Here is an 18,103-nt window from a genome sequence, read left to right on the forward strand (position 1 = left end):
TCAAACCAAAATGAAATACTGACACGTGTTACGATATGGATAAACCTTGAAGACGTTACGCCGAGTGGCAGAAGCCAGATATAAAAGACTACATGCTGTATGGTTCCATTTATACGTAAGTGCAGAAAAAGGAAACCTGTAGGGACAGAAAGTAGATTAGTAGGTCCGGCGTGGGGGGTAGTTGTGGTACCGTGAGGTGGCGATGGCCAGAAGTGCGGGGCCGGGGGAAGGTTCTCCAAGTGACCTTGGTCATGGTCGCGCAGCTCTGGGAATACATGAGCAACCCGTGAATCGAGTGCTTCAAATGGGTGGGTCGGATGGTGTATGGATTCCATCTCAGGAAAGCTGTTTCAAAACCAATGGAAGGCCGCCGTTGTTTGAGTCAGTACTGAGACCGCGGCTGGTGCACCCAGTCCTGGAGAATTGTGACTTCACAGAAATCAAGCTTAGGAAACAACTGTCCACGGGCAACCCTGCTGCCACCTTTGAACATGGGGATTTGTGGCTGAGCAACCAGTGCTCTTTCTTTCTGTAGCAGTTTGAAGGCTTATTTCTGAATGTTAGGTAACAACTCCTCCCTCCCCCCCATCCTCCCCCTGCCCCTGCATAATCTTGGGTGTTAAGTCCATGATGGTTTTCTTCTAAGAAGAGCTTTTTACTCTAGTTTTAAATATAGTAAAGATTCTCCCCCACTCCCCATTCAAGGTTACAGAGTAACCTTGACTTTAGGAGTAGAACCTAGTGATTCATCACTTACATATAACACCCAGTGCCCATCCCAGCAAGTGCCCTCCTTAATGTCCATCCCCCATTTAGCCCATTCTCCCACCCAACACCCACCAGGAACCCTCAGTTTGTTCTCATGGTTTGCCTTCCTCTCTGTTTTAATCTTATGTTTCCTTCCCTTCCCCTATGTTCATCTGTTTTGTTTCTCAAATTCCACATATAAGTGAAATCCTACAATATCTGTCTCTCTCTGACTTATTTGGCTTAGCATAACACCCTCCACTTCCATCCACATTATTGCAAATGGCAAAATTTCATTCTTCTTCACCGCCGAGTAGTGTTCCATTGTGTGTGTGTGTGTGTGTGTGTGTGTGTGTGTGTGTGTGTGTATACAAACACATACCATATCTTCTTTATCCCTTCATCAGTTGATGGACATTTGGGCCCTTTGCATAATTTGCCTATTTTTGATAGCACTGCTATAAACATTGGGGTGCATGTGCCCCTTCAAATCAGCATTTTTGTGTCCTTTGGATAAATTCCTCGTAGTGCATTTGCTGGGTTGTAGGGTAGTTCTATTTTTAATTTTTTTGAGAACCTTCCATACTGTTTTCCAGAGTGGCTGCCCCAGTTTGCATTCCCACCAACAGTGCAAGAGGGTTCCCCTTTCTCCGCATCCTCGCCAACATCTGTTGTTTCCTGAGTTGTTCATTTTAGCCATTCTGACAGGTGTGAGGTGGTATCTCATAGTTGTTTTGATTTGTATTTCCCTGATGATGAGTGATATTGAGCATCTTTTCATGTGTCTGGTACCCATCTGGATGTTTTCTTTGGAAAAGTGTCTATTCATGTCCTCTGCCCATTTCTTCACTTCAAATTATGTTTTTAGGTTTTAAGTTTGGCAAGTTCTTTATAAATTTTGGATACTACCCCTTTATCTGATATATCACTTGCAAATATCTTCTCCCATTCTGTCTGTTGCCTAATATTTTTTACCTAGTGAAACATTTTGGACTATTCAGGAAAAGATTCCAGATCTGATTTTTTTTCTCCCTTGGTGTATGTGTGTATATGTGTGTGTGTGTGTATGTATGTGTATGTATATATGTACATACATATATATATGGTGGATGTATGTGTGTGTGTGTGCACACACACACACACTCCCAAAGGAGGCGTATATGTCACTTTTTCTGTTTGTACACATAACTTTGAGACACACAGCTTATCCCCAGTGGCTTGATATTTCACTTCCTGGTGACTTTGAAATCCCATTGTATTATGCCTGTTTTTTTAAATGTTCAGTGAAATAACTCCACGTTTGAAGAATCCTACCACGGATAGTGTTGCAAATGTGTTTCTTATTGGAAGATTATGTCCTTGTTTGATATGTTAAAAATAAAGTACAGACTAGGAAAGTGGGGAATTAATTACCCATCGTTCACTCATAAAGGGAAAGAATTGTTCTGTGAGTATATATCCCGCTACATTTTTGTGTAAGTGAAATCCTATGGCACTTCTGCTTTTCGTCTGCTCTGTAGGCATTTGCAGGCGTGTTTCCAGGTCGATGCACCTTCATGTATAATGAATTTAGCCACTAGACATGAACTGACTTTCTATTTTTGCCTGCTTGTGATTTTTTAGTTTTTTGTTATTCTCTTTTTCTAATTTTTTTTAACGTTTATTTATTTTTGAGACAGAGAGAGACAGAGCATGAATGGGGGAGGGTCAGAGAGAGAGGGAGACACAGAATCCGAAACAGGCTCCAGGCTCTGAGCAGTCAGCACAGAGCCCGACGCGGGGCTCGAACTCACGGACCGCGAGATCATGACCTGAGCCGAAGTCGGCCGCTCAACTGACTGAGCCAGCCAGGCGCCCCTATCTTTTTCTAATTTTTAAAAAATGTTTATTTTTGAGAGAGACAGAGATAGAGCATGAATGGGGGAGGGGCAGAGAGAGGGAGACACAGAATCTGAAACAGGCTTCAGGCTCTGTGCTTTCAGCAGGGTTTGAACTCTCAGACTTGTGAGATCATGACCTGAGCCGAAGTCGGACGCTGAACTGAGCCACTCAGGCGCCCCTAGTTGTTTGTTATTCTAAATACTGCTGCAGAAATTTTTAAGCTGTGTCTTCGCACAACTCTTTCATATCTTTCCTTGGCTATATATGAAAAGATCACACTTCTCAAGACCTTTGGGGAAACAATATACGATTAAAATGGTGTGTTTTTTCAGTAGGTGTCATTCTGCATTAGAGTGTTACAGCTTTATCTTTGTGGAGTTGGTAGGCCAGAATGGGATTTGTTAAAAAACTTCAAGGTGGGGCGCCTGGGTGGCTCAGTCGGTTAAGCGGCCGATTTCGGCTCAGGTCATGATCTCACGGTCCGTGAGTTCGAGCCCCGCGTCGGGCTCTGTGCTGACAGCTCAGAGCCTGGAGCCTGTTTCAGATTCTGTGTCTCCCTCTCTCTGACCCTCCCACATTCATGCTCTGTCTCTCTCTGTCTCAAAAATAAATAAACGTTAAAAAAAAAAAAAACTTCAAGGGGTTTTCTTACATATTTCAAAATTATTGAGAAAGTTATATACTTTTGTATTTTTTCTTATATTTGGCCACTTTTCTGTATTATCCTTTGCCAGATTTTCTATTAGGATGCCAGTCTTTTGTACTGATGTATAATATAATGAGGACTTCAGTCTTTTCTTGTTCGGTTTCGTATGTTTTCCCAGAAGTTGTCATTTGTCTTTAAATTCTACAAATTTTTTATTGAATTACAGAAATAGAGAATTTCAATGTGGTGAGCTTATCAGGGTTACCGTTACGGTTTCTGGCTGTTAGCATATCTTGAAAGGTTTTCCTGGTGCCGAAATCAGAAATGGTTGTAGACTCACATTTGAGTACCTAAGTTTAGGCTTTTGTTTTTTTTACATTTCAGGTAAAAAAAAAATTTTTTTTTAAGTTTTTTTTTTTCAAGTAATCTCTACACCCAAATGGGGCTCGAAATCACAACCCCAAGAGTCACATGCCCCTCCCAGTAAGCCAGGTGCCCCTAACATTTCAGGTTTTTAATCCTGATGTAATCAGGATTAGTGAATTATCAGGGGAAAGAGTGTGACTTTTCTCCCCACAAATGATTAGTCATGAATTTTTAAAACTTTTTACTTATTTTTCTCAATTCAAGATAATTAGCATATAGTGGTGTTGGTCTCATTGTACAATGTAATGTACAATATGATGACTTAGCAGTTCTATGCATTACTCACCGCTCACTGTGACAAGTGCATTGTTAATCAAACCCCCTCACCCATAAAATAAAAATTATATTTTTAATTATCTGATTATTCAAATTCCATTGTTCAGAATCAGTACTCTTGTACTAAATCCTTGGATTTGGGACTGTTTCTGGACTGTGTTGTATCCTCTTTCTGTATGTTTCATATGAATAGTGTATCATTATTAAAAATAGCGGGAATTGTATTGGCATTTCATTAGAGTCTTAAATTCCTTTGGTTACTGCATTTTTATATTATTTAGTCCTCCCAGCGAAGAATACTTTGTTTCTATTTGCTCAAGTTATCTTACTGTCTGTTAATTTTTCCTTCTTAACTGGCTACACACATTTCTTAATAAATTCTTTAAAATATTGTTGTCCATTCTGGGAATGCGTGGGTGGCTCAGTCGGTTAAGCATCTGACTGAGGCTCAGGTCATGATCTCACGGTGCATGAGTTCAAGCCCCGCCTTGGGCTCTCTGCTGTCAGCACAGAGCCTGCTTCGGATGCTCTGTCTCTTTCTGTCTCTATTTCAAAAATAAATAAACTTAAAAAACATTTTTTTGTTGTCCATTCTGAATACTTGTCTATACCCACTGTCTGTCCTTTTTCTCCTTTTATTCTTTCTGTCCCCATTCTTATGGGTTCTTTTACCCCCATCACTGAATGACATCACTGCTGTCATTAGAGCAATCACCATCTTTTTGTTGCTGAAGCCCATGGTCAGTTTGGAGCCATGACCTTCCTTAATTTTCCTGGGATATTGAAAATACTATGTTCTTGAAGACTTTTGTCTCTTGGTTTCCATGACATTTATGTGCTCTTGGCTACCTTCCTGACTGGCCCCTCTCTCCTGGGTCTCTAGGGCCTTCTCATCTTTCTGATCTCTTTTATTTTGGTATGCCCCAGGGCTGAGTATTCAGTCTCTTTTTTTCCCTTAACTACCCAGATTCTTCTAGTGAGCCCATCATCCAGTCTTAGGGATTAATACTTTCTTTCTGTCTCTGTTCCGTGACGTACAGCTTCTGTCGCTTAGTAGATGCTTGGGGATGATGAGTGCCCACACATTTCTTACTGTCCACACCTCACTTGTAAACTCCAAAATTATATGTCTGGTTTCCTACTTTGTATTACTTCTTAGATCCCACAGAAGTTGCACGTATAATAAGTTTATTCCCAAGCTCTTGACCTCATCATATCACTCCTCTGCTCCCTACAAAATCTGGGAGCTGCACCCCCTTCCCCAGTTTCTCTATATTTCAGTAAATACTTACCCCTCTTTCCAGTTGCTCAAGGCACAGACTTTAGAGTTTCATTTCCTTCCTCTTCATACTCTACATCCTGTCCATAAGCAAATGCTGTCTGCTTTACTTTCAAGGCATAGAACCCACTCTCTTTTGAAAACAACTAGTGTTCCTTTGAAGAAGAAAGGGGGGTGGTGTCCCTGGGTGGCTCAGTCAGTTGGGCGTCCGACTTCGGCTCAGGTCATGATCTCACGGTTCCGTGAGTTCGAGCCCCGTGTCGGGCTCTGTGCTGACAACTCAGAGCCTGGAGCCTACTTCGGATTCTGTGTCTCCCTCTCTTTCTGCCCCTGTCCCGCTCACAATCTGCCTCTATCTCTTAAAAATAAATAATAAAACATTTAAAAAAAATGTTTAAACCACCAGTGAGTGTTTCTTGGTCCGGCCACTGGCATGTCTCGCCTGCCTGATTGCTCTAGTCTCTAGAATGGTCTTCCGCTTAACCTTGCTCTAGTAGTCTGTGCTTCATGTAACAGCTGGTTACCCTCTCTGAGCATTGTTAAATTATGCCACCTCTCTGCTTAAAACTCATCCCCAAATCCTCATAATGGGCCTAGAAGGCTCTATATGATCTGGCCCTCAACTGTCATTCAGAATTGTCTACACGTTACCTTCTGCCTTGCTTGCCACACTCTGGCCACCACACCGACCTCTGTGTTCCACGTGCATCTGGAGGATGTTCCTACCTGGGGGTCTTTTCCTTTCTCCCTTGAACTCTCTCCTCTGTGAATATTTTTAACGTTGGCGGTCTTTCACTTCAGTTAGGTCTTGGAGCAGATGCCGTGTGCTTGGCTAGTCCTTCCTGGACCACCACATCTGACCTGTTCCTCTCATCTCCTTGACCCCACTTTGCTTCATAACCCTCATCACCACCTGATTCTTTGTTTTTGTTTTGTATGTGTTTTGTATTTTGTATGTGTATATGTGTCTCCTGACTAGATTGTGAGCCCTTTGAGACCCCCATCTTTGCTTTTTTTTTTTAAATTTATCTATTTAAAAAAAAATTTTTTTTTAACATTTATTTATTTTTGAGACAGAGAGAGACAGAGCATGAACGGGGAAGGGCCAGAGAGAGAGGGAGACACAGAATCCGAAACAGGCTCCAGGCTCCGAGCTGTCAGCACAGAGCCCGATGCGGGGCTCGAACTCACGGACCGCGAGATCATGACCTGAGCCAAAGTCGGACGCCCAACCGACTGAGCCACCCAGGCGACCCTAGAATTTATTTTTAAGCAACCTGGAGCCAACATAGGGCTCGAACTCACAACCCTGAGATCAAAAATAGCGTGTCCTACTGACTGAACCAGCCAGGCCACCCAAGAAAGACCCCAGTCTTTATTTAGTTGGCTCCCTGCTATATTCTTGGGTGCTAAGACAGTTTTTTGTTGCTATTTAAAATGTCACATAATGTGTTTTCCTAACATTGCTGATATACAGGGACGCTATTTAGATGACTATGTTAATTTTATAACCAGCCAAAGTACTAATCTGCCTCATTTTTGAATTTGAATTGATCTCAGATGGTACTCAAGGTACCATTCTGGAAATAATTTTTGCCTTGGCTCTCCTTCTATTGATTGATATTTCTTATACATTTGTATGTATTTACTTTTCTCATACTTCTAGATCAGTACCGAATGACAATATTGATTGTACGATTCTCATGTTTTTTCTCACTTGAAACCAAATACTTTTTTTCTGATTAAAGTCTGTGCATTTCTGTATGTGTACATGTGTGTGTGTGTGTGTGTGTGTGTGTGTGTGTGAGTGAGAGAGAGAGAGAGAGAGAGAGAGAGAATGAAGATGAGCATGAATTAGGAACAGCTATTAAAAATTTTATTAAATGCCTTTTTGGTATCAATCATGCCATGAGGAAATGTTTCTCCCTGTGTAGCTACTGGTATCACAAATCATAGTAACATGTTTTCTGCGGTTGAACCATTCCGGTCTTCCAGAAGTGATCCCTACATGGCTCATAGTTTACATGTTTAATGTATTTTTACATGTGGTATGGTAATATAATTTCTGCATAAAAGTGTTTAAATGAGATTGGTTCATACTTTATATTATGAAGGTCTTCTATAGGCTATGCTAGCTTTAAAAATCAAATTGGGAAATTTTCCATCTTTAGTTCATTCATATAGTAAAAAGTTACGGATCATCTTGTGAATGAAACATATCTTTGATCTCCTTGAGCTCAAAAAAGTTTCCCCAGACTTCAGAACATTTGTGGTGGTACAATTTTCCGTTCTTTGAGACTGAAATCCTTCTGAGCCGGAAGTCTTTGGGGAAAGGTAGATGATTCTTCAAAATCTGTGAGGTTTTACTATTTCCTCAGCATCAGATGCATGTGGGCGTGTGTGAACGTGTACATGTATTCACATACGTATTTTTGTTTTCTTAGTTGGTTTTATTTATTTATTTATTTATTTATTTATTTATTTATTTAGAGGGTACAAGCTAAGAAGAGGGGCAGAGGGAGAGACAGAGAGACTCTTAAGGAGGCTCCATGCTGAGTGCAGAGCCCAATGCGGGGCTCGATCTCACGACTGTGAGATCATGACCTGAGCCACCATCAAGAGTTGGACACTTAACTGACTGAGCCATCCAGGTGCCCCCTTAGGTTTTTAAATATTAGTTTTAAGAACTGCTTATTGGAATGTTCTTTAGTAGCCAGGTGTGTGGTAGTTTAAAAAGGTGTCCATAATTTCCTTAATACACCTCCCTTTATAAGGTGGAGACTAAGTACTGCCTGATGTATGGGCCGAACTTAGTGAGTCACTCCTAATGAGAGCATATGGCAGAAAGGACAGGGTGTCCTTTCCGAGAGCAGGCCGTATAAAAACACTGTAGCTCCTTCTTTCTTTCTTGGATTGCTCACTTTGGGGGAAGCCAGCTGCCATGTTGTGAAGACGCTTGGGTAGCTTTATGAAGAGACTCGTGGGGTGAGGAACTAAACCTTCCTGCCAGGAACCCGGTGAATGAGCTTAGTGCCAAATCTTCCAGAACCCAGAAAAGCCTTAAGTCTTAGTTGACATCTTGACCTCAGTCATGAGATAACCCGAGTCAGAACCACCCATCAAAGCTATTCCCTGAATCATGACTCACAGAAACCGTGTATAATATTTGTTGTTTTAAGCTATTCAGTTTTGGGATAATTTGTTATACATCATAGCTAACCAGTACAAAGAGTTTCATTGATTTCTTTTTAATTTCCTGACTTATTTCTTATCAAAGCTTTTTGGCCCATACGTTTCTGCCTTTTGAGACATATTAAGATTCTTTTTAGCATGATAAATGATCAATCAAATGTGAAATATTGGAAAAGACCTGTATTATTTTTAAATTTTTTTTTCAACGTTTTTATTTATTTTTGGGACAGAGAGAGACAGAGCATGAACGGGGGAGGGGCAGAGAGAGAGGGAGACACAGAATCGAAACAGGTTCCAGGCTCCGAGCCATCCGCCCAGAGCCTGACACGGGGCTCGAACTCACGGACCGCGAGATCGTGACCTGGCTGAAGTCGGACGCTTAACCGACTGCGCCATCCAGGCGCCCCAAAGACCTGTATTATTAATTACATATACGTAACACCTCTTTTTTGCCTCTTTAATACAAACAAATTGAGAAGGATTAGTTCAAAATGTGTAACATTCAATCGTCAGTTTCTTCTTATTTCTTGGTTTTTATTTTATATGTTTGCATACAAAGTAACTTGTGTATTTATTGTTATATATGTTTTTGGATATAAAATTATTTTATCTTTTTTTTTTTTTTTTTGCTATTTTTGTTAATGTGACATATCCTCTAAGTTGATGTTTTCCTTTATACTTCTGGCAAGCTTTTTGTTTTTCAAACCTATGCTTCGATTTTAGATTCAGGATGCTGGGTCTTTAACTTCTTGAATCTTAAATATCTACTCCTCTCAATGAATAACTTTTAGATGTTAAAAATAGTACACTTGGAAGTAAAGAAAGAACATGTCAAAATGTATTTAACTCATTGGTAAGAGCACTGGGCGGGTAGGATGCTGAAACTAGCATAAAAGCATTTGTGTCATTTAGTATTTACAGTCACTGAGGAAAGAACGAGATGGCCCATCCAAATAAAATGCTGCTAATTATCTCCAGGTCAGTGAAGAAGTAACGTTGGGGGTTACGGGACAGAAATCATTTGCATCCCTAATGGACAAAAATATACACGTAATCCTGTAACTGAAGCGGCCCTAATGAATAATAAATATCAAGCAAACTGAAAAGGGCAGTTAAAAAATCCTTGGGTTGGCCCCAGTGTGAGTGAAAGGAAATGGAATCCTTTTTTGACATATTTACAGGAGTTGGGGAAGTTTTCACGACACACACATGCTAGAAACATAGAGCAGTTTCAGAATGACCTGCCCCCCAAGACCACAAATGGTACCCATTTTAAGTGCACACTTTGAATTTTGACAAATGACTGCTCATCAGTCAGGAGAGGAAGATGTCTGTTACCGAGAAAAGATCCTCGGTCCTGTTTTCTGTCCATGCAATTGGATTTTCTCATCCCGGAGATTCATGCAAATGCAATCTCACTCCATGTTCTTGTCTGGCCGCTGCCTTTCTCTAGCGCGATGTGCTGAAGAGGTAGCCGTCCTATGGGGTATGTTAGCTCATTCTTGTTATTGCTGAGAAGTTTCCATTGTGTTGATGGACCACAATCTGTTGTCCACTCACTGGTGCGTATGTTGGCCTTAGCAAGTGCTTCAGTACCTGCAGTGCCTCCATTTATTGAGGACGTTTTGCTGCCAGCCATGTTTTGTGGTTTTCAGTGTAGGAACCCCTGAGCACCTTTTACGTTTATTCCTAACCGATTCATGGTCCTCGATGCTACTCTTGTAAATGGAATTTTAAAACCTATCTTCCAGCATGTTTCTGTTGTCATAGATAAATACAGATTTGCGTATTTTGACATCACGCCCCGTATCCCTGCTCGTGTTGCTGTTAACTTTAGTAGGGATGGTCTGTGTAAACAGTTACAGAAGTTCAAGTGTCTCTGAGTAAAGGCAGTGGTGTGGTGTTGGTTTTTTTTCTTCCCTCCTTAGCTTTCTAGACTGGCTAGGACCTCCAATATAATGCTGAACAGAAGTCCTATCTTGTTCCAGTGTTAATTAGGAAAAGAGTGTTCCAGATTTCATGGGTAAAAAGTATGACATTTGCTCTTGGTTTTTGGATGTTCTTTATGACATGACGTTTCCTTCTTTTCTCATAGTGTGCTGAGAGTTGAATTGTGAATCTTCTCAGATGTCAATCCTACATTTATTGAGGAGATGGTATAATATTCCTCCATTTTTCTGTAAATACGGGGCATCCTATTGCTTTTCAGGTTTTAAGCCAGTGTTTGTATTCCTGAGATAAACACCATTTGGTCATGATTATTATGGGTTCACATGTTGCTAGATTAGATTTGTCCCTATTTTTGTTAATAGTTTTTGAGTTTGTGTTTATGAGGATTACAAATTGTATCATAATGTCTTTATTATGTTTTACAAGTGAATAAATTGACCTCATAAAATGTTTTCGAAAGAAATTCATGTAAGACTGGTCTTATCTCTCCCTTGCATGGTCGAAAGAGTTCACCAGAACATCTGGGTTCGACTTTACTTCACGGGAAAGTTTTTCATAACAAATTCATTGAAAAAATAGCTTTACGGCTATTCAGATTTCTATTATTATTTTTGATAGGTTTCATTTTCAAAAACTGTGTCCATTTTGTCTGTTTCTGGAAGAACGGCAATGTCCCCCCTTTCGTTCTGATTTCAGTAATTTGGTTATGTCTCCTTTTCTCTCATTGTAGCCAGAAGTTTATCCGTTTTGTTGATCTTTCCGAAGAGTCGGTGTGCATTCTGTTGTCATTTTTGTTGTTTTTGTCTATTTCACATACTTTTCACTCTTCTTTTGATTATTTTTTTTTTTTCTGAGTGGTTTGGCCTTGGTTTGTTCCATTTCAAACTCCTTAAAGCTGTGAGGTTAGGTTTTGATGGCTGGCTGTGTCTTCTCTTCTAGTATTTGCATTTATTCAGTACTATGAATTTCCCCCCTGAATACTACTTTCGCTGCATTTCCTGAAGCTTCATGAGTTCTATTTCGTTTTCACTTAGTTCAGGGTATTATTTTACTTTATCTTGAGGCTTCCTCTGTGATCTGTGGGTTGTTTAGAAGTATGTTGTTTCACCTCCAAATATTTGGAGATTGCCCAGGTATCTTTCTGTTACTGGTTTCTAATTGAGTGACTTTGCGATCTGAGAACACGCTTTGCATGATTTATTTTTTAAAAAATAAGGTGTGTTTTATGGCCCAGAACATAGTTTATGTCAGCAAATGCTCCATGTGAGCCTGAGAAAAGTGTGTATACCCTGGCTCTTTTGGGCACAGTATGTGCCTCTCTTGGTTGACGGTCCGGGATTTTTATGTAATGTGTATCTTCTCAGGTAAATACACATACCCGCAACTAAAAACTAAGTAGCCTCCAGTGAGTATTTATACAGCCTCAGTACTCCTGTTCAGAGCAAAAATATGTAAAATAAATCTGCAAACTAGTTGTTGCTGATGGGCAGAGATTATAACAGTCAACTATCAGACTTCTGGACGTTTCTTTCAATAGTACTCACTCTCAGTCTTACCTAGGTACTATCAGCTCTGTGCTACTGGTTCTCTTCTCCATCCCTGACACGTATGGAACTAATGGTCCCTTATTTCAAGGACATGTAAAGAATGCTCCCTTCATGGGAATTACTAAAGATGATTTCCGCTGTTTGCATGATAGGATAATATATTTTGCCAGTGCCTCATTTGGTTAAAAATGACTAATAGGTATCTTTAAAGCTCTGCATAGTGTTAAATTTAGCTTTATGATGAAGAGTGGGTAGAATAATTATAACGAATTTATTGAGTTTGTATTTGCTCTTGTATTTCAGATATATTGTGGTGTGGCTTCATTCCCTGAAACAGAGAAGATCTAGTCTTTTTTTTCTTCTTCTTCTGTTTACCACTACTTGCTTACTAATCTGACCCCGTAATTTTTTTTTTTTTTCACTTCTCCAGTTTTCTTCCTTTTTTCTTTGTTCTTAGCTTCCGGTTTGCACATGCTTTGGAGTCGTTAGGGGGGAAAATGAGAAGAGTCACTTTGTTTTCCCTTTATGGAGGTGGCCATTAGGTTGGGTTTTGTGGATTGTTTTCAATACGATGATGGCTTCCTGTTGCTCCAAGTCTGACCCCACATGTGGATTCTTCTAGAAGTATGCTGGCATTTCAGCCACCTACCCAGCGGTTGCTTCCACCCTGAACCTTGAGGGTTTGCATGATTAATGACTGTGACTTCTCTTTGTGTTCCAGCCTGAAAGAATAGACCCAAGTGCATCTCGACAAGGATATGATGTCCGCTCTGATGTCTGGAGTTTGGGGATCACATTGGTACGTTCGTCATGGTAGATGTAGCATTGAAAGAAAATTTTATCAGTCTTCTACCCCTCATAAGAACTGCCTTTCTCTCTCTCTCTCTCTCTCTCTCTCTCTCTCTCCTAGTCTTTGACTTTACTTACCTGTTTTTTTCCTCCATGGTCATAATCACAGGGACTATATCTTCTAGTTGTTGAAAAAAAGTATGTGTTTTACTTTAAAAATCAAACCAGAGTTGACAGTTTCCCTCAAGGTTTAGGAAGTGCCTTGGGCTCTTTGGTGTCGCGCTGGGTCCCTTGGCCACAGATACGAGGTGCCAGCAACCGCACTAGGAACAGGAACGGGGGAGGGCGGCGCCCCCACGGGCAGTGCAGCGGTGAAGGCACCTGTCTGCTGCTGCCTCCAGCGGGAATAGCATGTACTCTCTGTACAGCATGTGTATTAGGTGTATGTGTTGACACGGACGAGTAGAGTTTCTACTTGGAATCTTCTACTCACTGAACAGAAAAGTCACACGTGAATGAGCTACAAGTAATTCAGTTCTTGTGGAACCAGAACAACCGAGGCAATAAACCTAATGAAAGTTCTACTTTCAAACAACACTGAGAAAGAATAGTAAGGAAGCTACTTAACTTGCAGCCAAGCACAATTAAGCAAATTCTTCTTTCTCACCTGTACCTGTACTGAAATTTTCCTTCTATCTTAAAAGTTATCTGTATTTGCTCATTACTTATCTTTGTTACCAAATGTTGTTTTGAAATTTTGGATTTCTTTTCTTGTGCTTGCTGCTTTATCACGGCTTGGTGGTGTTTTTCTGACCTTGGACAGCTTTTTCTACATGGGCTGTGAATTTCCCATCACTAGATGGGGCTGTGCCCTGTTTGGTAGGCAGCCCCAAACTTTCCCGTTCATTTCCTCCCCTTTGTAATGAGGTCCCACAGCCCTCAGCTGAAGAAGCCCTGAGGCGCTGTCCTCAGTGCTGCCTCTCAGGTGCCTTCTTCTCTCATGAGCTTGGGGTCACACCCTCGCATAGCGATCACCTACCAGCATACCTAAAACGGGGCTCATTTAGGCCATGCTGCAGACTTAGACCTACTTTTTTGGAAAAAGCACAATTTCTGGGTTTTCATTATCCTCAGAACAGAGCAAGAGAAAGGGGAGAATTGACCTTTGAACAATTGGGACATAACGTCCGTAAGATCCTTCGGATCTGGTTTGGGATGGTTTAGAGATGCTGTCCTGAGCACCCCACCATTGGGGTTTTGATCCAGACTTGATTTCTTCTGTTGTGGTAATATCTGGCTGTGGTCAAAACTGTAGTAACCACAGGATGGCTGGAGAACAGAATCGCACATTGCTTCCTTTGAGCTCAGGTTGGGCTTTTGTTGATTGAACCTTCTCTTCCCTTAAAAATGAATATGACCACTGTTCTGGACGTGGCCTTCCATTCAGATAACTATCGACTGTGCAGACTTTGTACCGAGAGTGTTCTAAAGCCAACCTTCCAGGATCCTTCACACAAAGGAATCAGAATTGAGGGCTATCCCAGCTCTTATGTGGTGGGGACATGGTCCGGGCTTAAGTTTGGGGTTTCCTTTAGTCCCAGTCCTTGAACTCAGTTGATACGGAATTCTCTGTATTACCTTGATTTCTAATCACTCCTTCCGCTTAGCCTTACTAATTGGGAAAATTATATATCTTGTATATCTTGCTTTACCCTCTGTGTTCTCTTTAGTACGAGTTAGCCACAGGCCGATTTCCTTACCCAAAGTGGAATAGTGTATTCGATCAACTAACACAAGTCGTGAAAGGAGACCCTCCACAGCTGAGTAACTCGGAGGAAAGGGAGTTCTCCCCCAGTTTCATCAACTTTGTCAACTTGTGGTGAGTACGTGATGTTCAAATGCGCAACAAACACGCGGTGAGAACAGCCAGTGTTCCTGGCTCCCTGCAGCACTGGGCCTCCATGCCCTGGGGGGGGGGGGTGGCCTTCTTCCTGTCGCTCTGCCTCTGTGCCACAACTCTGGGCCACTTTGGCCACACGGAAGGTTCCAGCGGGCCTGGAGAGCATCGCTCTTGTGTTCTGCTAGTTGGATACTGATTTCTAGTACCTGGTACAAGAAATCCAGCCTCTGTGAGACTGATCATCTTATTCAGGTGCGGCTCTAACAGTGCAGTTGTGCTAGAATTGCGGGGAAGCTTTTACGAAGTCAAGAACCTACCAGGTCAGATTGGCATTTCAGGGCTGGCCCTCTGCTCCGACACAGCCTATGACATAGTGCGATGCACGTAGGAGAGACCACCCAAAGCTTGGTGGGTCGGCTGAGTACTGGCTCTCTGAAAGCCGCTTCCGGGGAAGCTGTGAGCCCGACACCTGGTGTTGTTTGTCCACCTTTTAACAGGTGTGTGTGCATGTGCACACCTGCGTGTGCGTAGAACGTAAAAATAAGAACGTGCAGATACGGCAGGAACACAGTCGTGCTTTGTACTGTTTCAGTCTGTATTTTAATGTTTTATTTATTTTTGAGAGGGAGAGAGAGAGAGAGAGAGAGAGAGAGAGAGAGACAGACAGACAGACAGAATGTGAGGGGCTAGGGGCAGAGAGAGAGGGAGACACAGAATTTGAAGCAGGCTCCAGGCTCTGAGGTGTCAGCACAGAGCCCGACGCGGGGCTCGAACTCACGAACTGTGAGATCATGACCTGAGCTGAAGTCGGGTGCTTAACTGACTGAGCTACCCAGGTGCCCCTGTTTCAGTCTGTGTTTTAAATGACACCTGTTTTGTTATCATTTGAATATTTTTGATAATTATTCTGTGTATCCAACATGATTTAAAATAATGTGTTTCTGGGTAAAAAGTGTTCTTGAAAATGCTTTCCTTTTTCTGCTCATTTTTTTCTTGCCAAGAACGCTATCTCCCTCCTCTTTCTAGGCCCTGTAAGACTTACATTTCATGGTCCAGCATTGCCCTCTTTTTGAATAATTAGAAAATATTTGTTAGACTCTAGTTTTTAAGTCCCTTTCATCTTTTGTAATGAAATTCTCCTTTTGCAATGGTTTCCCAGGGGGTGACGGATACCTCAGGGTTTTCTAGGTGGAAGAGGACCATTAGCATGACTCAAATTGGCTGCTTTTTCCTTTTTTATCTTTTTTAAGCTTATATATTTATTTTGAGAGAGAGAGGAAGAGAGAGTGAGTTTGTGCAAGCAGGGGAGAGGGGAGAGACAGAGAAAGAGAGAGAATCCCAAGCAGGCTCTGCACGGTTAGCACAGAGCCCAACATGGGGCTCGATCCCACGAACCTGTGAGATCATGACCTGAGCTGAAATCAAGAGTCAGATGCTTAACCAGATGAACCACCCAGGTGCCCCTGCTTCTTCCATTTTTACCAGTTTGCAAACACCTATACAGTTTATATAATTGCATGTGATAATTTTATATATTCCATTTTAATGAAGTAATTTGGTTAAAGTAATCTGTGTGAGTCAAAGAGCATAATTTCTAAAATAATTAAGAGTTGTTTAATCCCTCGATCTCTTTGTTTTATTTTTTAAATTATTTTTTAAATTTTATTTTAATTTTTTTAATGTTTATTTTTGAGACAGAGAGAGACAGAGCATGAACAGGGGAGGGTCAGAGAGAGAGGGAGACACAGAATCTGAAACAGGCTCCAGGCTCTGAGCTGTCAGCACAGAGCCCGACGCGGGGCTCGAACCCACAGACTGCGAGATCGTGACCTGAGCCGAAGTCGGACGCTTAACCGACTGAGCCACCCAGGCGCCCCCTTTAGTTTTAAAATTTTTTAATGTTTATGCATTTTTGAGAGAGAGAGAGAGAGAGAGAGAGAGAGAGAGAGAGAGAGAGTGGGGGAGGGGCAGAGAGAGGGAGACAGAATCCGAAGCAGGCTCCAGGCTCCGAGCTGTCAGCACAGAGCCTGACGCGGGCCTCGAACTCACAAACCGTGAGATCATGACTTGAGCCGAAGTCGGACACTCAACCGACAGAGCCACCCAGGAGCCCCTGGTCTGGTCTTTTTTTAAGTATTTATTTATTTACTTTGAGAGAGAAAGTGTGTGTGCGTGCAGGGGAAGGGCAGAGAGAGAGAGGGCGAGAGAGAGAATCCCAAGCAGGCTCCACACTGTCAGCTCAGAGTTTGATGTGGGGCTTGATCCTACGACCCTGGGATCATGACCTGAGCCGAAATCAAGAGTCAGACGCTCAACTGACTGAGCCACCCAGGCGCCCAGTCCCTTGATCTCTTGACTGGTTTTGTTGCACCTATGTGTAGTACTTGTATATTTTTTTAAATTTCTGTGTCTCTCGTTGCCAGTTCTCCCCTGTAGATAATGGTTATAGACATCAGTGTTCCATTGTTTTCCCTGAGTAGGTCCATGGATCCATCTCATTCCAGATCATCAGGGGCCGTAGTTGGAGTACATCTGTTTTTATGACCTGCTCCTATCAGCTCTCTGTGTTTGTCCATCCTCCCTTCCACTGTTCCTGGGCATTTTCTGTCCTCGCTAACCTGGATCATTCAGGTTTCTGATTGGTTTCCTCGTAATCCAGTGCCGTTTTGTGCCAAACCATTCTCCTTTTTGTCAGAGTTGTATTTTTATTGATGTACGTCTGATCATGTTACTTTTTGTTTAAAACTGCCTAGAGCATGCATTTTTAATAGCGTGCTATCACCCCTAAGGGGGCAGAAATTTATTCTGGAGAGGAAAACCTCTTGGATAGCGTAATGGTCTGCAGCCCTCCAAAGGGCTGCTACAGAACGTCTGCAGATTGGCGGAATTGAAATTTCACAGGAAGGTAGGGCAGTAATGAATAAAAGATTAGAGAGTACTGGTCTAGAGGCTTACCCTGGCCCTTAAAATAAAGACTAAATTAACATGGCTTTCAAAACACATTATTATTTAAAAAAAACTTTTTGTTGTTGTTGTTTATTTTGAGGGAGGGAGGGAGGGAGAGAGAGAGAGAGAGAGAGAGAGCGAGCAAGAGAGAGCATGAGTTGGGGAGGGGCAGAGAGAGGGGGAGGGAAAGAGAGAATTCCAAGTAGGGTTCCAGCTGTCAGCACAGAGCCTGATGAGGGGCTCACACTCACGAACCGTGAGATCATGATCTGAGCCAAGATCAAGAGTTGGACGCTTAACTGACTGAGCCACCCAGGGGCCCCTCAAAACCCATTATAACCTGGACCTGGTTTATGGCCCTGGCCACATTTCTCAGTACTCCCCTAGAGCTGTTTTTCTGCCAAACTGAGTTTCTTCAGTTGTGTGAGTTAAAAGCATATAGGAGATATGGGAACATAGTCTCACGGTCTTTGGGTAGATTAAGATTTCTCCCAACAGCACACAGAAAGCTGCTAAGCGTAAAA

At 42.0% G+C, this 18,103-nt stretch overlaps 1 protein-coding gene across 1 annotated transcript in view; it reads left to right on the top strand.

Annotated features, from left to right (window-relative positions):
• The window catches only part of MAP2K4 (mitogen-activated protein kinase kinase 4), a 139,678-nt gene that overhangs the window by 109,112 nt on the left and 12,463 nt on the right, over positions 1-18,103 (top strand). The window contains exons 8-9 of the mRNA XM_030295062.1: positions 12,666-12,743; positions 14,464-14,612. Of these exons, the coding sequence (XP_030150922.1) occupies positions 12,666-12,743; positions 14,464-14,612 (227 nt within the window). The remainder of the gene's footprint in view (positions 1-12,665; positions 12,744-14,463; positions 14,613-18,103) is intronic.

The sequence above is a fragment of the Lynx canadensis genome, chromosome E1, assembly GCF_007474595.2.
Source record: "Lynx canadensis isolate LIC74 chromosome E1, mLynCan4.pri.v2, whole genome shotgun sequence".
Taxonomy (NCBI): Eukaryota; Metazoa; Chordata; class Mammalia; order Carnivora; family Felidae; genus Lynx; species Lynx canadensis.